The sequence below is a fragment of the Saccostrea echinata genome, unplaced genomic scaffold (genome assembly GCF_033153115.1).
Source record: "Saccostrea echinata isolate AGI-Se365-2 ecotype Australia unplaced genomic scaffold, CSIRO_AGI_Sech_v1 ptg000016l, whole genome shotgun sequence".
Taxonomy (NCBI): Eukaryota; Metazoa; Mollusca; class Bivalvia; order Ostreida; family Ostreidae; genus Saccostrea; species Saccostrea echinata.
The window spans coordinates 8,970,156-8,996,839 of NW_026889765.1; the positions used below are offsets into that span (position 1 = coordinate 8,970,156).

At 33.6% G+C, this 26,684-nt stretch overlaps 2 protein-coding genes across 2 annotated transcripts in view; one reads left to right on the forward strand and one right to left on the reverse strand.

Annotated features, from left to right (window-relative positions):
* LOC133188404 (actin-related protein 2/3 complex subunit 2-like) overlaps window positions 1-26,684 on the reverse strand; it is a 136,168-nt gene that overhangs the window by 75,634 nt on the left and 33,850 nt on the right. The gene's annotated exons all lie outside the window — the stretch shown is intronic.
* Window positions 13,550-26,684, forward strand: part of LOC133188402 (coiled-coil domain-containing protein AGAP005037-like) — a 34,065-nt gene continuing 20,930 nt past the window's right edge. The window contains exons 1-2 of the mRNA XM_061323805.1: window positions 13,550-14,062; window positions 21,878-22,047. Coding sequence (XP_061179789.1) covers window positions 13,741-14,062; window positions 21,878-22,047 — 492 coding nt within the window. The 5' untranslated portion in view covers window positions 13,550-13,740. The remainder of the gene's footprint in view (window positions 14,063-21,877; window positions 22,048-26,684) is intronic.

Below are 26,684 nucleotides of genomic sequence, written 5' to 3' on the forward strand. Positions count from 1 at the left end.
GCCAAAATTTTGATAAAGTTAAAAAGCTCTGCTCAATGTGTATCAGCCTATGAAGTTTGACAAAATATCTTGATTTGTTTCTTTGAAACTTTAGCTAAACATAAATTTGAGAAAAGTGAGAGTAAGAGGAAAGTTCAAGGCTAAAATGTTGATGCAATTAATAAGCTCTCATCAAAACGCATAAGCATATGAAGTTTGATAAAAATATCTTGAATAACTTTTTTGAAAATTTAGCTAAACACAAATTTGAAGTAAGAGTCAAAGGAAAGGTCAAGGTCAAAAATATTGATGCAGCTGAATAGCTTTGACTAATATGTATATCAGAATATATTAGATTTGATTAAACTAACTTGAATGATTTCTTGGAAACTGAGCTATACATTTTTTTTTAAATGAGGTCAAGTTCACGGGGAAGGTCAAGTCAAAATTGTTGATCAGCTCTCGTCAATATTGTATACGCATATAAGGTTTGATAAATATATCCTACGTTTCTTTGAAATTTAAATAATCACTTATTAAGAAAGTAGGATCTGGGTCAAAGGAAAGGTCAAGGTCAACAATTTTGATGCAATTGAATAGCTCTTATCAATATGTATATACATGTATCAGTATATAAAGTTTGATTTAAATATCTTGAATAATTTTTTTGAAACTTAACTAAACAGTGAGGTCGAGGTCAAAGGAAAGGTCAAGGTAAAAAAAAAGTTGATGCAGTTGAATTGCTCTCATCAATACGTATCAGCTTTGATAAAATTATCTTAAATGGTGTTTGAAAACTGAGCTAAACGCAGTGTGACGGAATGACAGAAGGACGGAAGATGGACATGACAAACACTATATATGCCCCGACCATATTCATGGGGGCCATAAGAAGTAACACCTGATAATATTCTTTGGGAGTTATCTCTCCTACCACCAGAGGTCGTTAGACTTTAAAAACTTGAATTGATACAAAAGTAAAGCATCAAATTTACTGCTGGTAAAGTGCGAATCGAGAAAATATTGGTTTCGAACACCCTCTAATATTGGTTTACATAGGACAATGAAACGTTCAGGCATGGTAGTGTATTTGAATAAAAAGTAAATATTAATGTTCAATATGTTTTTTTTTTTTTTTTTTTTTTTTGTTTGATAAAGTTTATTGTCTATAAGGAGCAATCCGGTAAGAGTTACACCTGTATCTATACTTATAAATTAATAAATTTTGCAAATAAACTCCGACACGGGTGCACCAGAGTTCTTACTTACTCCTCTAAGAATACACTAGATACAAGATGATGTCCGTAAACTATATTTAGATTTCACTCGCATAGTTAGTATCGTACATTAAATTAAAAGTCTACCCTCATTTTCTATAAACAACCATGAAATAGCAAAAACATGAGTACGGTGGCGTTTCCGGTTGGCGGATCTAAGTTACTGGCAATTTTTAATGACACTAGCAACAAGCAATCGATTATTTATTTCATAAAACGTCATCACAGAATTATTCAATCAAAACTTGATTTAAATGATATAAAAGAAATAAGTTGTGATACCCGATTAAAAAGGGAAATGTGCAAATTATTTTCGTCATTCACCGATCTTAATATTGACAGAAGCTTCTAGAACATCATATGGCATCGAGCCCGATGTTAAAAAAAACGAGGCTATTATGCTACATTAACATAAAAAAAAAGCTTTTGTGTGAATGGTCATTGAAATAATGGTAAATCATTGATAACACTCTAAGTTTTGAATCTATTTATATATTGAAGGACTATTGTATATATGTAGTAGGTTTTCCTAATAAATTTATCGGTAAAATCCTCACAGAGAGCATCGTGGCAACGAACCCGAAGTACAATTTGTACTTCGTAATGAAAAGAGAAAATTAATGAATAAGGTATTGTTCAAATACAATCAAAGCTGTAAAATTTTGTGCTTTAATTACATTTCAGTTATTTTTCTGAATACAGTCCTTTGTATCAAATACTCGGCCTATTCATAGGGCGTTTAAAAAAGCTAATTTTTACACAGGTACTTGAGTCTTGGTTTATAAATACGTATGTACCTTATTGATACATGTACGTAAAAAAAAAGTAAAGTACATTTTTTACCTATCGATAAGGTACATACATATTTATATTTAGCAAGACCAAAGTACCAGTGAATTTTAACCCCCCCCCCCCAAAATCAATTTATCAGTAAAATGTGCATATTTGCTGCTTCTATCCTTGAGGGAAATGAAATAAGAGCATCTGAAGTACAATATCCATAACATAGTGTAACAGGTTTCACAATAAATGCCAATTATTGAAATTGTTATTTTTTTTTCAAATTTTCACAAATGGGGGGGGGGATGGAAACGTACATCTACTTCATGCAGGATTTTGAAAAAAAAGTATTTCTTCCTGCTATAAGCCTGTAGGCTGTTAGTAGAAACTACAATATATTTTCTGTCGGTAGTAGTATAAATTCAATTCCCCGCGCTTGCGCGGGATTTCATCTAGTAGTGTATATTTTTGGACCAATTCATATTTTCAGTTTACATTTTATACACAAATAACACTAGAATATTTGTGTTCAAACTGATATGTGTATATACTATTTAAATCGTTAATAATTAATGATACGCATTTCACTTTAATCCTGCTACATGTACATGTATTCATCGTCAATCGCGAAACATGCGAAACCCCCCCCCCCCCCGCGTTACATTACCGCTACATACTCATTACCACTAGAAAAAAAAGTTACATTACCGCTACATTGCCTCTTTCGTTAGCCAGCGGCTTATACATGTACAGATTGATATAATATTATATATATATAGGAAATTGACTTTGGAAAGTGTATTTTATTATACCTTTTTCTACCTCTTTCGAAAAAGGATTTTCAAGTTTTTTTGTAAGTATTTACGATTTTTATTGTTTGTTTGATTTTTAATTTATTTTTTTATTTATTTATTTGTTATTTTTCGCTTGTCAAAAATATTCCATGTCTGACATTTGTTAGAAATGATGTGCCCCCAACCCCACCCTAGAAAAAGTTCATGGATCCGCGCGTGCGAAAAAGCTGAAAAAAATTGAAATTATGGAGTGAAGGGGGACAAGCGGGGTCTCAAAAAAAATGCCCCCCCCCTCCCCCGCGTACTACGGGTCTGACATGTCGGATAAATCTAACTTTCATTCAATGTTATTCAGTTCTAGAGAAGCAAACAGCATGTTCTGAATATACATATATTGTAAGGAAAAATATTTCCATTGTACATACGTTTATTTCTTTAAAAAGTTCGATCACTGCTGTATTTGGACGAAAAATTATACAGCCATCGCAATATTTCTAAAATGCCTTTGATATAAGAAACTGTAAACAATAGATCTGTCTTCTATGTATACTTGATACGCATATTGTATTTATTATACCCGCACTTTCTAGAGAAGGTTCGGGTATATTGTTGTTACCCTAGTTGGTGAGCCCGTCTGTCATAATTTTTTCTTCCTCAAACTCCTTTTTTGCTCCTATTGCTATGTTTTTGTCCGTTGGCGTTCGTCGTGTGTTAACATTTGAACATTTTCAGCTTCTTCTCTGAAACCGCTGAACTACTTTCAACCAATTGTGACATATAGCATTTATGAGCTAAGGGAAACAAAAATTGTGAATTCCATGATCCCTGATCCCTTTGGGCCTGAGGAGTGGGACTAAAACCACCAAAATTAATGCAATCTTTAAAAATCTTCTTCTTTACTCCTGGACATCAAGCGTCAAAGTGATGGCATGATTGTAATAAGCATAATGATTGAACCCTCTATCAAAATTGTGAAATTAATGGCCCCAGAGTCAGGGGTGCTAGGGCGGGGCTATATAGATGCTTGTTTATTTCTCTCAGACCATACAATGGGATATGAGGTACATGAACATATTTACATAGATACAAAATACAAAGTCAAGTAAGGAAGAGTAGTATCAAATGAAAGAGTATTACTGAAAACAGGCCAATATCATACAGTGAAAGAGCATTACGAACATTTCTTTGAAATTAACCTGGGTGTTAAACAAACTAAGTAATTACATAGTTATGATGAGCAAGGGTGTCTCTTCCCGAATTGTGAATTTCATGTTTTTTTTTTTGGGGGGGGGGGAGTTGCCCCTCCCCCTTTTTGAAATCATTGCTACGGGCCTGGAGTTTATACTAAGTTCTGTGGAATAATCATTAATTTTGCGGAGGTTAAATTTTCTTGAATTTCATGTATACCTCTTAGGCACAGACACTTAATTGTTTCTATAATAAATTTAAATTTTTAATCCATAACATAATAACAATACAGGGTATCTAACTCTAATTTCGGAGAAAATGCGCTATAACCATTTTCTTTCTACGGAAGTTTACCTACAGAACCACACATGGCATGCTCGGTTGCATGCAAAGGAAATTTGGCTCTTGAAAATTGAATTAGGCTGCGCGGCGTGAAATTAAACAATAAAATGCTTTCTTTGGTTGTTAGTACAGTAATTAACGTTGCAGCTGTTGCAGCTAGTAAAAAAAAATACATAACCCGCGTAAGCGGGTTAATTATGTATTATCTTCTGTAACAGTTGCAACCGTTATAATCCCCGTATATGTACTAACAATCAAAGAAAGAGATTTTATTGTTTATATTTATGTCTTTAAAAATAATTATATAAAGTAGGTTCAAGTAATTTAAGTTAAATATTGTATTAATTATTGCAAGATATGTACGTCAGTGTATGTTTCAATGATGGAAAAGCACACTGCATAAGATTTTATACAGGTTGCCTCAAAGCGGCGTTTACTGGTTAATAAATGACCTTGGTTTTCATAAGAAATAAAGGAGAAAATATCGAGTGGGTGTAAATTTATTGATAAACTGCCGTAGTTTCATAAGAAATAAAGGAGATAATATTCAGTGGATGTAAATAAATGCGTTTACCTACACAGAGTGATGAGAAAAACTGAATGAAATTAAAGATTTTTTTTTATTGGCTTTAAATAATTTCATTTATCTGTTTAGATTCAAAAATGACGTAAAATAGATATTACAAGCTCAACACTGATTCATATAAACATTTTATATGGTTACATGGACCCATGCAGTTGCAGAATCCATGCCGGTTATTTACGGACAAATTGAAGAGAGTCCGCTTCAGTATATCAGGGCAAATTGGTCAGTTGGTTGGATAATTATTTTCCACTCATGTTGCGAAGATTTATTAAAAAAAGAAAAGAAAAGAAAAAGAAAACTGGTGAAATATACTTTTTATATATATATATATATATATATATATATATATATATATATATATATATATATATATATATATATATATATATATATATATATATATATATATATATATATATATATATATATATATATATATATATATATATATAGATAGATAGATAGATAGATAGATAGATAGATATAGATATATTTGTATTTTCCCGCCGTCTCACTAGTACCACGGAGTACACGCAGTATAACAGGAACAGGGAACCAGGATACTGCAAAATATGCTGAACGGGACAACAAAATTATGAATAAATACAAAGTGAAGAAAAATATCGTTGTATTATTCGCAGCTGTAGCAAATTTTACCAGAGTTCTTCCAACTTTTCAGTTTGTATTGATCTATCACGTTCACCACTATAATATTAGTATCGGTATCCGGAAAATCTAACTATCGTATACACTCCCATGTCGGGGAGTAATTATTGTGAACTTTAAGGAGGTTCGATCCTGAGCTTTTGAGCAGATTTTTGTCTGGATCTCTATTTCTAAGTTCTGCATCGTAGTTTAGTTCTTCCAGGAAATAAATTCATTCTGTCTTTTTCGAAGTTTTTACAGTACTTTTAAGTTTGGATTACTATTTTTCCATGCAGGCTGCACAAAGAGTCATTTTGGCAGTTAAATGTTATGATGGTCCCGAATTGTATATCAAATCAACTAGTATGAATTCTTCCATCATATTGTGAAAAATATATAGCATATATATGCCGCGAAAGTCAAGTAAAAAATAGCCCCAGATTTAGCTTAAAATTAACTCCTTTTTATTAGTAATATGTAAATTTTACATATTAGACACGCACTTTTCTGAATATATGAGATAACATTGAACACTCTGATTTAATTCACGAAAAGTTTAAGACTTCCAAATAATTTTATGGCTGTTAGAATTTTAATGCCAGAAAAATGACATTTTGTAAGTGCAGAAAAGTTAATTGATTATGCAAAGTAATTTGATTTTTTTTCTTTGTCATATTTTTAGTAAGTCTATTCAAGATAAAAGAGGACTGTACATGTATTTGGACCTAGGTCCCATGATTTATTAGGATAAAAAATATTAGAGGAAGGACTTCGAAAAAGTAATTTATGTGTAAGACGCAATTACAGTGCCAAAATGTCATATTGAATGCATCGTAGCGCCAAAAGAAGCGTATCCCCCCTTTTGTTTTGGTTTTTAAATAAGCTATGTGCGTAGATACTGAAAATATACTTGACAAAAAATAACTAAGACTTTTGATTGCAGGATGCAACATCCTTAATAAAGTGATAAATCAAAAATCATCTGATGAGAAACTGAAAATAAAATTGACAAATACAACACCAATTTTAAGACAAGTTCAAAGCAATTTTCAAAAAAAAAAAAAAAAAAAAAAAAAAAAATTGCTCATAATTTTTAGGTCAACTGAGTCACTCAGGTGACTTATTGCAATCTACATGTAATCTGTCTTCGTCCGTCGTTGGTAAACTTTTGAAGATTTTCATTTTTTTCTCATAAACTACTGAACCAATTTCAACAAATTTTGGCATAGAGCATCTATGGGTAAAGAGGGACAAAATATGTGAATTTCATGGTCCCTCCCCGGGGGCTTAAGGGGTGGGACCAAAACCATCAAAATTAATGTAAATTTCAAATATCTTCTTCTCTACTCCTGGACATCAAGCAGTCAAACTGTTGGCATGATTATAATATACAATGAGTCCTTTACCCAATTGTGAAATTGATGGCCCCAGCGGTTCTGGAGTTAGGGTGGGGCTCTATTGATCATTTAAATTGTATAAAATCTTTAAAAAGCTTCTTCTCTCCTCCTGTACATGAAGGAAAGAAACTAAGTGCATGGTTTTGATGAGTAAAGGTGCATCTTCTAAAACTGTGACTATCATGGCCCCTGGGTCAGGGGTTCTGGTGTTAGGGTGGGACTCTATTGATTATATAGTGAAAATGCTTTATTTCTTTGAAAAACTTCTTTGATCCTGGGTATTTGGCAGACATACTAAGTGCACAGTTATGATAAGCAAGGGTGCTTTTTCCAAAATTGTGAATTTCATGCCCCCATGTCAGGGGTTCTAGTGCTAGGGTGGGGCTGTATTGATTATATAGTGAAATGCATGGTTTCTTTGAAATTCTTCATTCTTCTCTGCCGCTGGGTACTTGGCAGACATAGTAAACACAGGGTAATGATGAGCAAGGTGCCTCTTCGAAAAGTATGAAATTCATGACCTAAAGGCATTATTTCTTTTAAAATCTTTTCTGCCGTTGGGTATTTAGCAAATATACTAAGTGCATGATAATGATGAGCAAGGGTGCCTTTTCCAAATTTGTGAATTACCTGGCCCCTGGGCCAGGATCTCTTGTGTTAGAATGGGGCTTTATCGATTATACAGTGAAAATGCCTCACTTCTTTGAAATCCTCTTTGATCCCGGGTATTTAGCAGATAAACTAAGCACGTTGTTATGATGAGCAAGGGTGCGTCTCCTAAATTGTGACATCCATAATCCCTTGGACAGGGGCTCTGGTGTTAGGGCAAAAGTCTATTGAATATATAGTGAAAATGCATTAATTCTTTGCAAATCTAGGTGGCAAATAGAGTATAAAGTTGTAAAGAGTAAGGGTAATTTTACCAGATTTGTGAAATTCTGGATCACTGTGTGAAGTGTTCTGTTGTTGAGCATAGCTGCAGAACTGAAGCTTCTAGATAATAAATAAATAAAGTATAAAGTATCAGGAATAGGAGTAATACATTTTGTATATATGGTTAATTATTAGCTCTCTGCTTGGGAAAATTTGGACACATAAACCCGAGAGCTACAGATCCAAACGTTTAAAATGTTTTTAATGATCAGGTAGACTTGTATTTAATAGATAAATAAAATTGAGATAAAAAATACCTTGGAACATTAAATGTTCTGCAAAGACCAAGAGAGATTATCTGTTAGGGTGAGATGAGTTTATGTGCTCCAGCACTATTGTTTTGTTTAATCTACATGGTGATAGTGACAAATGGGAATGTATTATCACAGGCAAGTACAAGCAAGTAAACAGATCTACTTTTGGATTTGTTACTGAGAACTAGACTAACTATTTTGTTGGTCCCCGAGCATCTTATTTCTCTTGGTTTTGGGTAATTTTAAATCTTCACCTTTCAGTTTATTTGTTTTGTTTTGTACATGTACTTCAGTCTATGGGTCCTTTACAATGTTGTATTACAATGTAAATACTCACGTGATCCTTAATGCCCTTGGGCCTCTTGTTATGCATGCTATCATTTAAGAATTATTTTACCGAACTAAAACAATTATAAAAGTACAAAAAAAGAAATATCAAAATCTCATTTCCCCCGTGTGCACTTTCTAACACAATCACAAATAGATCGGCCGCTCCTGCATGCGACCAGATAATTTAATATTCCAAGAATCCATTCAAATTTAAAGTTAAAGTTTTAAAATATATATTCTCAGTACATATCTACCACAAAAGACAAAAATAAAAGCAAATCAATTGAAATATATTAAAACAGACGTACTATATTGTGCTAATCGTAATGATATTAGCAAGCCAATGACAGAGGGAAACGTAGGAGCCGATAGAAGGGGAGTGTAGTTCCGCCATCATTACCTACGGCATTGAGTTACAATGTAACATGTAGATCTATTCTGATTTTTGAAAAAAAAAAATAGCAGCCTTATTATGTTTGAATGTCAAAACAAGAACCCAGCTCACGAAAGAATTCACAATTTTTTTTTTTTTTTTTTTTTTTTTTTTAGATATTACATGCTTTAACTGTAATTAAAATGGATATTAATTTCCCAGTCATCTTAATTCTAACCATGCTCTAACTTACTGAGTTTTGTCCTGTGTTTTCTTTTTTAAAGAGGAAATTGACTCAATACATTGTTACATAAAACAAGGACCCACTTCTTCCAAACACATCGACCCTATATTAAATCCCTCCTACTTTATGCTTCATTGCTAGTTCTTGGAAAAATATGAGATTTTATTTTGAAATATAATATTTTACTTATTTAAGTAAATTTAAAAAAAATGCTACCAATACCACAACTTCTTTACAACTTTGACAGCTTCACGTGCCAGATCAAGTCCCGCACTACTATTCGAACATGCAAAGCCGGGACTCCGAAGTCTGAACGTACTTACAGAAAGTATGACACAAATACCATTTCCGGTTTTTGGCTCCAGAGGAGGGAAATTTAATTAACATTATCTACAAATTTCTTCCTCTTGTCGAGTCTTGCTATGCAACGGACTGGCGAAAGGGAGAGCAGAAGAGACCGATACAGGCGCATACGATCCCGCGCAACACAGCAAATCAACTATGGTGTAGATCATATTAGGGGGTTAGTTCCACCAGTGGCACCAGCCAAGGGGCCAAACCATCACTCAAGAAAAGGTAAATCGTTCCATAATCTTCCGCTCTCCATATGTCTGCCATTGATAAAATAAGAATTTTGTCCATTGCATGTATAAAACTTTATATGCAGTAGGACAGTAGGACGTTACGGGACACTGATGCTATAGTCTAGTCAATTTGGTGAAAATACAGACCCAATGTCAAACTAATTGCAACACAAATTATTTTGACATAAACAGATAAATGGAATCTAACATGCACAAAATATTAGCAGTAAAAAATCCAAGAAAAATCTAATGGGCGGCATTGGCATGATTTAAGAAAGCTTATCTAAGGAGATGGGTGAACAAGGCACGCAGAATGCCTATAGCTTCAGATATATAAAAATCATAATCAGTTTGTGAATTTAGTTTTTTAGAAAAAAAGTTCTCATTATTGAAATTTATGAAATTATGATAAACAAAACTTATCGGAGGAAAATTTTCTAGGCAAAAATTATTCTGTTATTAACCCTTTGTGTGCTGACTTGTTTTAAGTGAATGGTAGCCTCAGTACTGAGTTGTTTTGGAATATTGACAAAATTGTCACATTGGCTTACTTGCAAATATCGTAAAAATTTGACAACCAATTTGCATGAAATTTGGCAAATATGAAGCAAATATTGTGTTTTTTTGAATTGATAAAGTTTTTTTCTAAAAAAATTTATATTTGACATTGCCCCCCCCCCCCCCCCCCTCCCGGTTCCTACAGCCATGAATATGTTGTGGAATGTCATTGTATACTTATCTGAATAAGGAATATGTTTAAGTGAATACTGAATTACACATAATACAACTTTTTCAGTTTATATCCAAAAAGAGCATAATAATAGCATTCCAGTTAGCCTGTAAATCCAAATCCAGTGATTTTTTTTAGCAGTATTGGCAACCATATAAGAAAATTTGATCCTCAGTTAAGGAATATGCAGTCTTCAGGTCAGGAAATCTTGGTTCAAATTTGGTACACCGATAACAAAATTGTATCTTATAGCCCCAATTATACTCTTTTATTCTTATACCTTTTAAATTCTTTCTTATTGTGCTTTTATAGAAGAGGATGCATTTCTCCAATATTGCTTGTATAGTATTAGTTAACATTCATCACCCCCCCCCCTCCCCCCTTTACTTAATACTCCCTACTCTTTAAGAAATGGGCATTTATTTTGGAAGATTTATTCCTAGCTGGCAACAATGATTGCTAACATTAATTGCTAACATAAACAACTAGAATTTATGTTGAAGATATTTAAGCACCTTTAACAGTCATTTACAATATCTTCAACTTTATAAATTTGCCGAAATTATTTTGTTGTGGTCACTGATGAATATCAGTTTTGATACATTTCAAAAAAATAAATGGTTTAGAAACTAAATTTATTTATAACATTTTGGAAATGATATATCTGGTCGGTATTGATCACTGAAATAAAGTTAAATGAAATAATTCAAAAATTTGATGAAAGAAATTGTAAAGGGCCTAAAAGATGAGGAAAGAAAGATAACTCTTGATAATACATTGAGGGTAAAAGACCCAAGCCTGAGGCTGTTATATTATGATTGAAATGTTTCAAATCATTTTGTTTAACATATTGTATCGCTTGGAAACAGCTAGAACATCTTGCCCCGGGCCCATAAAACTTAGATGAGCTCACTTTTGATCTTGGTCTGATGGTCTCACTTTTCCACTATCTATAAGTATTCCATTCAATTCGTAAAAGTGAGACAGAGATCAAAAGTGAGCTTGTCTATATGGCCCAGGAGCCTGAAGCAAGATGCATTTTTCAGTTACTAAATATCACTACCAGTACTTCTTTTTGTATTGTAACAGTTGATTGTATATTAATTTTTAATTTATTTCAAGCTGAGATGCATTTTCTTTTTAATTATTTAACATTACCAGTATTAAAAAAAATGATGAAAAGTGTCTTTTTTGATGAGACTTGTTTCCATATAGTGCTCATTTAATTGATGAACTGATATAAAATATAAAACTCAGTGAATGACCTCATTTGAACTTGAAAAAACTGTTATTTCACAAAATTTCACACATGAGTAACCTGAAAAGTGTCAGAAGGTGATATTGAGCTAAAAGTATGTATTGATTTTATTAACACTTTTAATAAAGAGGATCGTTTACCCATAGAGAAAATATTGACGTTTCTGAGCGGATGCATCCCAAGTATAGGCAAAGTGTGTATAAACTTGATTTTGATTCAGGTCCGAGAGAAGAATTTTTCTATTGATCGGACACGAACTCCTTTGTTGTAGACACAGAGGAATTATCCCATCTCTGTGTAATAATGTTCAAAAGTAATGTTAAAAAGGGGGAATTGATTGGGGATTTCTGTGGTACATTGAGAATCAAGGAGTAATCCATTGAAATAAATGTATCATAAAATTATCTTTCTTGATAAATTTAATAGTGATGGGACAATTTCAATCATTGTTTATAGAATGAAAGATTTTTTTTTGGGGGGGGGGGGGCTATTTTATTTTCAGCAGATTTAAGAACCTTTCCCTTAGGAATTCTTTGTTTGGGTTTGTAGGAGGGAGATCTTTATATTGTGTTATTGTTTCTGAGACATGTGTTTTCTGCAGAATTCAAGATTTTTTCTCCTTTGCCCACTTATTAAGCCCTTTGTAATACATATGGGATCAGTGAAGTTATCTACAAGAGGAGGCTTTGTTGACTATAGCTGCATTTGAAGTCATCATAATCATATATATCATGAGGGTTTGCTTTACATGAGAAACTTTCAAATGAAATCATTCCCCTGGTACTACTTGGAAATGGTGAATGATTCCTAGGTAATATCGAATGTTTCCCTGAATTCTTCTGCACTTGGATACGCTTCAGCGGTTTTTGGTTCCTCCCAAGACATCAATTTACAGCTATTGATTGTATTGCTAGGTCAGCCCTGGGTCAATATCATTTGCTTGTTGCTGTGTCACCCGAAAAAGTCATGAAACGATCACTCAGGAGTCTAGCTACACACTGGAATCCCTCTTGGATTTACTCAGAATTAATGTTCTGTAAAGTTTGACTTCAATGTTTGAGTGATATTGATGGTTCTGTGTTGCATTGGACGAGCAGTTTTTCATTGGACTTATTTAAAAGAACAAAACTGGAGACGCGGAAATAAAAAAAAAAATGACTTCAAGTAAGATGTAAGTGCAGGTGTGAATATTTCATGGATCTAGCAACGTCTGATGGAAATATTTTTCTCTGTTTAATTCCACTGGGACATCATTTCTACTGGTTTTGACTAATGGTAGACTAGGCCAGACGTTAATGTATTTTTTGATTTTTGGTTGAGAAAAATTGGATATTTATATTGTCATGGTGATATAAAAAGAGAATTTGTGGAAATACTTAGTGTCTACATCAACTGGAAGCATAGATGTTTTGAGTTAATTGACGTTAATGTTTTTTCTGATTGAGAGTTTATGACACTGTGCCAATATAATTGTGTAACATACACTATAATAAGTGAATGTCAGCGATATACATGCTGTCATTCGCAAAACTGATCAGTTCTCTCAAATTACTTCTCATGTATAGCATATACCGATAAATACTATCAGAAATCTTTATACATGCTGGAAAGGTAATAAGCAGAAAATTAATAATTAATGACTTGGAAAATTGTAACTTGAGAAGAGTGATAAAACAAATGTAGCAAGTGCGTAGATAAGAGACAGATTTTAATGAAATCTTGCAGGATGTGACAAACCAGGCTCTGGTTTCTGGGAGCCTTGATATATGCGTGTGGGATTTTCTTTTTGGATGTTGATTTTAAAACTATATGAAATAAGATACGGAAGTAGGGCTGGTACAAAGTTCCAAGGAGAGTGAATCATGAATGTTAAAAAAAATATATCTCCTGGTACGCGTCCGTCATTGCGGAGGGTTTACGTGATATTACAGTTGCTAAAGTGATCAGACAAAGCCGTGAAAGTTAAAGGGGTGATAATTGGACAAGTTGTTTACATCTTAAGGAAACAATGTGTTGGAATGCTGGAAAACTTTCGACTCACTGAGCATGGATGGTGCCCACTCGCCTGAGTCCTTCAAAGAACACCAGGGGGTAGATGGGGGATCACGCTCATCCCAAAGCAAGAGTAAACTAGCAGAGATGTTCATTTCAAAGAAGCCTCCCAGGAAAAGACAGACAAACAGTGGAAAACAGTGTCACAATGATATCTATGGACTTTTAGATGACAGTGTAATTAGGGGCTCTGTCAGGTCCCCAAAGGACTGGACTCAAAAAGTTAGGGGGGAATGGGGACAGAGGAGCACCAGTCTCTCCCCTAACCTTGTCAGGCACCCCAAGGTCACCTCCGCCCCCACCTCCCCACTGGCAAGTAAGTATCTGCATGTGGTTGTTACTTGTCCTTCTGTGTAGTAATGTAGCCTATTCTGTTATGTTGTTCTGTAATTTATATCATGGAAAATTCAGAAAACATAAATTAGCTAAGGTGATAAATCTTTAGTAAATTTTTTCTTGTTACATATTATTTTATGTAAAGTCCAATCAAAGGATGTAATGATTAATCTGAATATAATTATATTTGCCATGTTAAGTTTTCAGATAAGCTGATAAGGGTGAATACAAAAATTAAATGGCAGGTTTTCTTGATTAGGATACATGTTTTATTTTGGTTTTTGACATCATTTTGCCAACAAATGCCATATTCTTTTCCTTGAAATGAAAAAAAAAGAAGTTCTGTCTGATGAATAAATAACATTCTGTATAGCAGTGATTCATAGAAATTTATATCCCTTGGTTTTTAGCAGGGTTTTGTGAGCTTAATGAAAGTGTCTATGTTCAGAGCTGCATCAAAATAGAATCTTTGTTTAAAGGTTTTAGGAAGAAACACTTATTCTAATAAATTGTCTGAAAAGTAAAATGTAGGATTTCACTTGGTGGTTGTAATTATTACAATGTACCTATTGTTCATAGATTCTCTCTTGCTTTTCTCTCAGCCTATTAAAACATGCAGCCCCTCTCTCTCTCTCATTTTACCAATGGAAAAGAATTCCCAGGATCAGTTGATGAACATGTAAGGTCAATTTGTTATTCTGCAGGCAGATGCATTAACATGTCAAACATTGTCAGAGTTTTATTGGCTTCTATGCATCATTTACATAGAGCTGCATTGTCTGATAAACTTTCCAGAACGTAGCTTGGCATCCATTCTGTGTATTCCAGAGAGTGTATATTTTATTACATTTATGTGCATAATCGATGGGTTATAGACTTTCATGGGGGATGGGATTAGTGGAGTTTTGATGGATGTGATATTGATTTAAAGAGAGTTAATAAGAGTTATTTCCCTTTATTGGCACACTAAGGAGGAAGCTATTATAGATGTCAGAGAGAGAGAGAGGGGGAGAAAGAGAGAGAGAGAGATCAAAGAATTCATTAATTACCTTCTTTATTTGATTTTTGATGTCTTTTATGAATTGCTAGACTCTCCAATCATTTCTTAGCACACAAATTTAAGGATTTAGTGTTTACAAAGATAATAAATACAAACGTAAACACTGTAAATCACTTTGATGTCAGGCAGAGAATGTGTAAGGAAGAGACCAAAATATTGACACCTCTCATCACACATGTTAGATTAATTACCCCAGATAAGGATGTCCTTGCTATTTATAGGTCAGGTGAAAAACCAGGTGATTCAGGTAAATCATTAATTTTAGGCTGGAGGGGCTGACACGACATTTAGTGGTGCAGTGTTTGACTCTCTATGGACTTGATATCGATTGATCCTGTAATGAACTTGTAAAAAGTGTGTGTTACTTTTTCGTGTTTGTTATATATGCTTGAATTGTTTGTAACGTTTGTCAGGTATGTGTTTTTAAAGCTTATGTAAATAATTTGTTTAAACATGGTAGATATGAGCAGAATTTTTTTTTTAAATTCTGATTTGGTGCCCTTCATTGTTAAAAAGCCTACTAGCTTGGTTTGCAGTCTTGTTGTTTCAAGACACCATCATGTATCACTGTAGGAAAGCCGATGACCGTAATATAGTTTACGGTCATCAAAACATGTCGGCTGAGATGATCGGTTGAAAATTTTCGACGGCGATTATAAACATTATTCAATAAAACTGAATAATTTAAGGTATTGGTTAAACGAACATCGATGTTATCTCCACACCAGTAGATGTTGTTTACCCAAACAAAAGAAAATGAAATGATAAAAGGCCTTCGAAATTTTGCAGTATGATGACCGTAACAAACACATTCCAGCGAGAAGATGATGACCGTAAAACAGTTATATAGATGACCGTAATCTTTGTACAAAATTCATGTTAGATGTTTTATATCTTATTTAACATCAATTCTACATGTTCTATAAGTATTATTTAGAGAACGAGATGGGTTCTGTATCGTAGATACAAATTTTGGGGTGGACGAGTGCGTAGCACGAGTCTCCACCCCCAAATTTGTATCTACGATACAGAACCTGTCGAGTTCTCTAAATGATTTGTGATACGATCAATCAAAGAAAAATAGCTCCGCCCACTTTATAACTGTGCAGCATCCAAACTTCCGTCAGAGTTCTGTAGATGAGGCCTCGATGGGGAGTATACATCCGCAGTATAATTATATATTTCCACGGAAAACGTAAGATTCGGTCAGATCAGTTTTGACAATTAAATGGGGTAGTTGAATCGAGTGATAGTCAGTCTTAATGGATAAGGTGGAGGATTTAACAGTAGTTGTTGTGGTTTGTTGTACATGGAGATTGATCATAATATATTTCAGGGATCTTAAAATCCCGGTTTAACTAGATTTACAAAAACAGGATATACAGAAAACTCTTCGATGAACTTTGATGCCACAGATTTTTATTTTCTAATTGAATTGCGACATTAAAAACGTAGTGAAAGAGACGTGCGGTTGTCGTCAGCGATAAGGATTTAAGATGAAATTTTTAATTGAACGAGTTTGCACGAGGAGAGTGGTATTTTCCATTATTGTGAATTTTCCTTTCAATCGAAACTACGTGTAGATTCTGTGTGGAATACGTTTTTAAAAGTGATTGAGAATTTTTGACATTTTTCATTCCCAGGGAAATATTTCTCCAAAATTTATGATAGAAAAACTTCAGCGTTTACAAACTTGTACGTGCTTTTTAATAAATTGAATCAGATTTATTTTTAGACCGTGCTGTATTTTAGATACAGAATAGTTGGCTAATAGAATACGGTATACAGTGCTAATACAGAACGGAAAGTAGCTCCACCCACCATACACCCGTTCTGTATTGCTAATACAGAAGAGTAAACTTCAAAGAAAAACACCGCTGTCGTGTCACAACACCCCTGTAAACAACTCTGATGTGATCGGCAACACTTGAAGAAAATATCGTAAAGAATAAGTTAAAGCAGTTTTGTATGTGCTGGAGTATAACCAACTGTAAATAATGCTAGAAAAGATTTAATTCGGGCAAATATCACCCAGATTAAATTTGTAAAATAATTTCTGTGCAAATGTTACGGATCAAATCGACAATGCTCCAAACATCGAATTTTCATGCTTTGAGATAGTTTAGATTATTATCATCTATCAACATTGAAGGTCATTCTTAGAGGTATGAACTAAACATTTTAAAATTAAAACTGTATACATTAGCATCAAAACAACTTTTAATTGGAAACTTTGACAACTGCGAGGCGATCGTCAACGACATGTATCGTTTATTAAGCGATCGTATAACTGGGAAATAGCGTGAAAAAAAAAACAAATCAGAGTAAATTCTGTTTAGGAAGTGTTATTTCGATGTATAATATATTATTAAATTCAAACAAGGCAGTCGGTCATTGTGATATATCGTTTTTAACCATTAAAATTGACCTACATAAATATCAGAAATTAAACTTAACTATGTTAATCAAGGAGATACTACGGAAAACGAACTGGAGGGCTCGCAAAGTTTTACCTCAAAGTTATAGCAGTTATAATATCTCATATAATATATTTCAACAGAATAGAATTTATTTGCAGGCACACAGTATCGTTTTTTTTTAAAAAAAAAAGGGGGGGGATAAAATGTAAAATTACCTTAGAAAGTTTGACAAGCAAAATAAGTTATATTTAGAGTACGAGTTTCTTACTGTATCGGAGATACAGGGCGGGGCTTAAGGCGATACAGTAGGAAACGAGTATTCTAAATGACTTGTGACATGACCTTTCTTATGACCTCGCTAATTTACATGTGTATTTGGGTATATATCTCTCAACTAATCAGATGATTTTGCAGAAAGTCGATTTAGTACCCCATTTTTAGCAATCGCAACTGAAATGTCGAGTGAGGTGGATGTGCAGGTATCTATCAATTGATTTAATTATAATTAGGAGATGCATTATATAATGTGTTTTCCCAAAATTTAATTTATATTTGATTGCGTAGGTTTTTTCCTTTCTATTTCGCTCTTGCTCACTTTTTTTTAAAATCTAAGCTACAAATTTAGTGCAAAACATTTTGGTACATAAGAATCATAAATGGGAATGTATTTGAAGCAAAAATGTTTCGGGGAGGTTGTATTCTGAGAGAAATGTCCGACAATGTCATCGACCGGTCGTCATACATGTGTATACAAAATTCTTGGCTCCAAATTGAAATAAACAGATGTAAGAAAGGGGACATATTACCTTCATGTTTGAAACAAAATGTAGAGGCACCAAAGGCAGATCCAGCACTCACTCGCGCGCGTCGGTATCCCCCCCCCCCTTTTCGAGATTTTTTTTTTCTTTTTTGGCTTTCGTAAATTATGTTTGCTAAATCAAACTTGTATATTACACTTTTAATTTATAAACACGAAACGATCACGCACATATAGTGTCAGGCCTGATTATGAATCTACCCCCCCCCCCACGAAACCCCTGATTTTCCAGTTTGGACATTTTTTTTTTCGAAGAAAACCATTTGTGTACTGCCCCAACTCCCTCCTTTCTAAAATTTTTGAATCCGCCACTGGTAACTTTACGTTGTAAAATTCTATTCTTAATTCATCTCAAATTTTGAATAAATACTAACAGCGCTATCATGCGATTTGATTGATTCTTATGTCTATATCATTTAAGATACGGATTCAGTTATCCGTCATCGCTAGAAATAAACCGTACTGTATAGTTGATATTTTGCAGATACAGAACAGTTTCTGCTTATTTGCATAAGAAACGCCCACTAAAAGTATTCTGTATCGCAGTTATTGTACGGCTGACTTCAAAGGAAAACTCGCCGGGTCATGTCACAAGAAAGGAAAATTGTCCAAATTCGAAAAATTCTTTATTGAATGTGTGTGTGTTGGGGGTTGGGGTGGGGGAGTTTGGTTTCTTCTTTCACAATCAAATTTTATTCACAAAGTACCAGAGTATCACTATTTAACTATACTGCCAAAAAAGGGGGGAGGGCAACCAACCTTTCAATAAACATTTCAACTGTTACAGTAAAAAGTTATGTTTAAAAAAGTGGAAGGAAGCAGCCTCACTAACCCCCCCAACCTACCCCCAACCCCCCCGTCACATTTTGTGATATCCCGATGAGTTGTACAACTCAGAGGCAATAAAGATTTGAATTGAATTGAGTTTAATAGAGTTAGCTATCATTATTTGAAGGAGTTGGAATATGGCCTTTCTGGCATATTTTATTTCTTAAATAAAATTTGTAACATGACGACTTTTGTAAGAAAGCAATAAAACATGTCAAAAAGGACACATACCTATCATTTCCCCTAAATTTTCCATATCCCGTAAATAAAAAATATAAATACTACAATAATAACAATTTTCAGTAAAATGATAACACTTGTAATTTTAGTTTAATTGATAGATATCCCAACTCCTGTAATTGTTATTTTTATAGTATAGTGTATTAATTTTTTTTTATTTACTGAAAATTTGGGTAAAATTTATAGGTATGCCAACTCTTGTGATTGAACAGCCATTCCCTAGACAATAAAACCTGTTTTTCTATAATCCTAAAATTCGGTCCTTCCAATACTTTTTGTTAGTATCTGATTCATTTTAATCGAGTGCCAATAGACAATTATTAGCAAGAGTTCTGGATTTTTGATTTTGCTGTCTTAAAATGTAGACATAATTATCCAAGCAGAAGATTAGAAAATCTGTCACCCCCCCCTTCTTAAAAATCAAATGTTCGGTGCCCTGTTCTGTTTCGACAGACTTTCAGCCCATGTAAATCGGTAAACTCTTACTATATTTCATTAAACTGTTAAGGGTATTTAATGAATTTCAAATTGCACGATCGCATGTTTATCATATTTTCTTAGTTGTATGATCGCACACAGAATCGTTGCCGATCGTAAAAAACGTTTGACACGTGTACACTTCAAATCTTTATTTTGACGCTTTCTGTTTGATATTACGGTCATCATAAATTTACGGTCATCCCTCTTCACGGAAATAAACTTCGATTACGGTCATCTTAATATTTTGTTACGGTCATCATTCTCAAAAACTTTGAGGTCGTACTTCAGCTTTATTTCCTTAAGTTCAAGTAAGCTATAATAACCAATAGCAAGTTTTCATTAGCGTACATTCAATTTTCAGCGGAATTTACACAGACATGCTATCAAATGTTTGATATCTTGAATGAAAAATTCTTACCGGTCAGCTCGGCCGACATGTTTTGATGACCGTAAACTATATTACGGTCATCGGCTTTCCTACAGTGATGTATACTAAGTTCAGAATTAAAAGGTCAGGCACAAACTTTCAAGTAAACTGCTAATTGAGTCATATATTGCATGTTAAGCTGGACAACATATTTGCAGTATCTTACATGTCAGTGTGTTAAATATACAGTGAGAACTGTCTTATCCTACACCTATGCAATCTGTTTCACTGTGAATTCTGAACCTTATTCACATTTTACTATTTTCCATGTTCTTTGTGTAATCTGACTCCTGTCTATTATTTTCTATTATTTTTGTCTTCCAGTGCATGTTGGATTAGACAGGTTTCACTGTATGATGTTGTATAACATTAAATAAATGATAATTGGAATATCATTACCTTGAAAAGTTGTGTATGAATTATGATGGGAATATAGTACTAAGGAATTCATAATCAGGATTGGTTTTCTGTAACTAACTATTTATATATTTTATTGAAAACAAGAAATTCCATGATAAACAACTGAAAGAGAGTACAATAAATCCAAATGAAACCTTACATTTTCTTTTCAGCAGAAAGATTTTTTTCTGCTTTTTTACTGACATAAAATGTCCTTATATACATTTTAACCTTGATAAGATGAATGAATAACTTGGGTAACCTAAAATTATACAGTAAAACATGCTTATAATGAAGTGCTAAGGATGGACAGTTTTGCTTCGTTGTAAGCGTATTTTAAGAAAGACTCTAATTCTTAGCCAAGTTATTTGAGTACATGTATAACCTGGTTTGGGTCAGTTTATGCTTTATAATCCGCCACTTTGCTATAAGCATCAATTCATTATATCCATGTATGAAGACTTTTCCCCCCCCTCTTTGAGTTGTTGACTCTTGATGTGAAGTGGTTCACACACATTGTAGTAAGCTAGTGGTTGTGTTTGTAAGGGGAGTAACTCTTGGAGATCTATCTGTGTGTAAGATCAAGGATGTGTTGCAATACATGGTGCCCCTGTGTCACAATTCACAATTAACATCCGAACAATTAACTTTATAGCTTTCTCTGGGGGATAGTAATTTGTGGGGATCTCAGATCAGGTTAAATAGGTAAATGTACAATTTCTTTCCCACTGGCCATAATTCCTGCCAAGAGAAATCTGTTTATGAAGGAATCTCTTGTTGACTTTGTGGGTTCTTGAATGAATTAAGTGTTTTATGGCATGAAAAAATGGATACTTATGTATGTAAGTAAAAGTATTGCCTTGGACAACCATGATTTATTAATTAGAAATGTAATACCTTGTTTCAAAAATGGATATTGTAAATGGAAAATCTGGTAACCTAGAATATTTAGAATTACAGTAAAACATGCTTATAGTGAACATGCTTATAATGAATTGATGCTTACATCAAAGTGATTTTCATTCCTTGTAGCTTTTAAATGTATTGTGATCTTGTATATTGTGAAGCAAAATCTTCCGTCCCTGGCACTTCATTATAAGCATGTACTTTCTGTTTTCTTATAGCACATAAGAGACATGGCAGTGCTACAGAACTGGATGATCGTCTGAGTGATTTTGGTGACACATATAGTGATGACCTTCACAGGATGTCAAGGAGACAAGCACCACGGCGACACACTGTAGGAGGGAACAATCTCCTGGATGATGGAGGGAGAGGGGACAATAATGAAGATGTAAGTACAGCTACAGTTAAACTTCAGTATCTCGAACACTGATATCTTGAATACCATGGATATCTGTGCCATGGAGGTTAAAGGTCAGGTACCATTGTCCAGCTGAAATGAGGTTTCAGTGACCTGTTTTTTATTCATTGGGCAATAAAAGCAGTGGGTTTGAATCTAAATACAGATGAACTTCTTTATCTTTATCTCAGATATGTTGAGGTGAGTTGGAAGTAATCTCAATATCTCCAATTTCCAGATATCTTTGAAGTTTTCTTTCTTGGGTCCATATGTTCAAGAGGTTTGACTACATACAAAAATTACATTGAATGTGACACTCATTTCAAGATCCACCTGATGGGTCTGTTCTGCGGCCTTTCTTCCTATATGAATTATTTGAATGTATTGAGGATCCATTGGTTCTGATTTTTCAATATTTGTAACTCTTCTTAAATGCATATGTCAAAAGTATGTTATATTTACTAGTTAGAGCAATGTTTGTAAAGGTCAAAAGACATGTTAGATTGAATTCTTTATACCTATTGAGAGATTTCACAGAACAATAGATTTACTGGGATGATATGCAGTTTTTGATGACACATCAACTTCCCCGTATTTATGAATGAAGCATAGTAAAATTATGAATTACATATTTTAAGTTTTCATGCATGTATACCTGAAATTTTTGTTTCTCTACATTGTAAAGTTAGGTAGTGCCCAAATTTGCTGATTACAAAAATTTTTATTTTTAGAGTATATTATAATTTGTCTGTCTCAACTTGCAACAAAGGTAAAATAGATATTTTTTTATGTCACTATGAATAGAATTTGTTGAATGATTAATAGTATCAATGTATATTTCAAAGATAGCATACAACTTTACTTATTCACAAAAAGGGGATCAATTTCTAAAAATGGACGAAATCAATTAGCAATATTTATATTGTACAAGCTTTCCAATAAGCTGTTAGACTGCTAATTAATGCTTCACTTTGTACTGGGCCAATACACAAAGGATTCCAATATATTGGCTTTAGATGCCTGTTGTCTTGTTCTCCTAAGAACACTGTTTGACTAATGATTGCTGAAACCTCAAGAAAAGGTGCCACAGTGTTGGGGAGAGAAAGGGGTCAATAATAGAATGGCTAGGAGCCTATTGATTTTACATAGCAAGGATACAGACCATGTCTGAGGGAGGAAAATGCCAGCTTCTTATTGGAGAGACCAAACAGGGAAGCCAACCTTGATAAAGAATTGCTGATATTTGGTCTTCAGCTCAGTGTTGTCCTGTCAAATAAGCTATGACTCTTAATCCTGATGGATGATTTCTTGTCATGTTTTTATATCCAGGAACTTATAACATAAGTTTTGTATTTACTATCTATTTTGTAGTTGTGATGGTCTTTAATTATTTTCAAAAGCAACTTTTTTTTTCAATTATGGTCTGATATGAAGAAAGTTGGGTCTTTGGTGAAAATTGAATTCTCCTGCTCTGATAGGATGAAAATAGAATTTCAGATTTGTACTCAAGTGGTTATTATCTGCCCAGAGTAAGGGAAAAAAATGTATTGATCGAATAAAGAAAAATCCTGAATGATTGCAATGTCCTTGGGAATTGTGTCTGTTTTGTACTGACTAGAGGTTATAGCCCCACAAATGTTTGTTTGTTAGTGTCAACCGAACAAGGTTGAGGCATTGATATATAATGAGGATAGGTTTGCCAAGGTACCGGTTTGTAGAGAGAAGAAAAAAAAAATCACAGGAAGGATGTATTGTTTACTCTTTTAACAATTTCTAGCAGGTTTATATGCAGTTCTTGACATTGATGTGAAAATGTATGAGGAAAGTATGTGTTTCAGCCATAATATATGAGCCTGTTTCTCTCTCAGCTGAGCCCAGGGCATGTTTACAAATTAATGTTTATTAGCGGAAGATACCGAATCTTAAAGATAAATAATGTGTTTGCAATAAAAATGAATAAAATGTTGATTTTTAGTGCATATCTGAAGGAATGTGAGATTTTGACAGAAAGCTTTTTGATGATGACTTGGGAGAGGAAATCTTCATCATCCGAGTGTTTGTATTGATTGGGCACTCAAGGCCTTTAATTGTGTGGCTTTGAACTGTTCACTTAATTACCAGAATAACTTAATTTCCACTAACCGACTGGCCAAGTATCGATCTGGATGATCCGGAAATTCTGTGTGTGAGAAATATTATAAAAAAAAATTTGGTGTCCTGTTCGTACAGGGCTTTGGTCATTTGTCACACTGTCATTTGGATATCAGCTGCTGGAATAATTTTCTGCAAATCTTGAAGGATTTAAGTTTTATCATATCTGTGAAAAATAATCTATATGGATTCCCTTTGAGATACATTTTGGATGTTGGGTTGCTGATTCAAGTTCTGTAATTTAATGGATTTAAATTTTTGCTTTCTCAGGTGTAGATTACAAATTTTATTTGTTTAGAATGCTTTCTGTAATTTCATGCATATTTAATGATAAGTCTATGAAAATTCCAGTAGATCAGTGTTATACACATATAGTTAATAGACTTCATGGAATGTCTTATGACAATGTGTTATTACATGAGGCTCTAATGAATTATGTCTGCAGCCTCATGTGTTTAAAATTTTTAAGTTGCTAGCTTGTTTGAATTTTGAAATTCATGAAAGGTTATGTTTTCATTGCTTTCAACCTTAAATTATCTATTCATTAAGCTATTATACCCGAAGGAATAAAATGGGTCTTGAATTTTGATTATCAAGTCCAGGTCACAAAGAGGGTTTTAAAATTGTTTCCGTAGTTCCTGTGTTTCCATAACTGTTATGAATTGTTAAAGACGATTCCTGCCATAAAATTCAATTTCATAATGAAGGAAATTAATAGACCTTGTGGAATAAAGAATTAACATTATTACAAACTACAAAGCAGTTCAAGGAAAAAAGTTGTACATCCTGGCTATTGATTCTGATGAAATGTAAATGGCGATTTTTATTCCATTAGAGGCAGAATTGTTCCACATAGCATCAAATTCCCTCTGTGATGATGAGAAAAATTGAATTATTGTCCTCATATTCAGACATATTATGTATGTCTGATAGAATAAGGAAAACTCAAGGTGACTTGCTGATTTGGTATGTGATGCTGTAAACCAGCTTTTATTCATGAGCGAGAAATTTCCACGAGTTTCGTGACCTTCTTCCATTGGCGAATATTTTTTGTTGCGAATTAATTATTCACTTTTGTATTAATGTAGAATGTAGGCTCAGTAATACATTAGTAGTTGCGGATGGTTTCCAGACTGAAGTATCGTGAATAAAAGATGTCGCGAATAATAGTTGGTTTACAGTATACAGGTTGAATAAATGGAATTGCTATCACTTCACTGTAGGTTGGTCTTGGCATCATGTTCAATTCTGAGGTCATTTTGTTCAATTATTGATTATACATGATCATTGCATCCCCCCTCCCATGTATAGACAGTTTATTGCCTTTCTTATTAGCTATCCCAATCACCAGGGTGTGCTAAGGTGAAAAATATAACTGTTTAGACTTCTTATAGGGGACACACCATATAGATCAAAACCAATAACTTGTGTTTGACACCTATTGGCATTTTTATACTGTTTGGCAGATATCTGAGATATATCTCATCAATAAAAACCTAGCCAGAGGGCATCTGCAAGAGATGATGCTGGCCAAGTGTTCGCCCTGGTCTCATTTCATTGTTCCTGGTTCTATTTTATGGTCAGATTAATCTTTTAGATAAGGGAACTTTTTGCCATGTTTAGTAAATCAAAAAAAAAAAAGGCAGAATTATTCTGAATGCATTAATGTGTATGGATTATTTGGAGGGGTCCAACTTGTAGCAGTCCGTGGGGAGAATGTAATTATTTCAAACTGGAGGGCTTGTCTGCCATATATATTGTGTGTGTATTGATAACGATTCCTTGTGTCATCACTGGGAGATGTTTTTGTGCTGTTTTACATTACTTCAAGGTTATTTTGTGTGTTAAGGTGCTTTGTTTCAGTATTTACAGTCACGTGTCTATATTCTGCGACAAATATAATCTTTGTCAAATTGAAGTGTGCTGCTTAAATTGTTGGACCCATGCTTAAGAATCTCATTCACAGAAAATGACTCTTGAATTTACAACCTGAGGATATAACTATTAAATTCTACCACCTATCTTATAGTGATTGATTTGAACCAAACTTAGTTTTAATTGTGTATTGTGTACAAATTCAGTATTAGTTTTGCAACACATAAAGGAAGTGAAAGATATATCTGTAGTATAGAATTGATGAAAAGCTATAATGAATGGAAAATCATCAATTGTGTTGAGATGTGTAGAGAGGTTTATGATGCACAGTAGAGATTACAATCCATTAGCTGACTTTGTAGAAAATAAAGGGCTTGACATAGATATGGGCATCAGAGGATGCCGATTTCTGTTATATGATGCTCTGTCAACACAAGTTTTTGCATAGTGTGACTTATGGTTTGATGGTCCTCGAATAACTGATTTTGTATCTCTTTGTAAGATACCAGAAATTTTTAGAATTATTATATATATTATCTTCTGATTTATAAACTGGTTTCAAAATTTCTAAAAACATTTATAAACCAAAAATATATCAACAA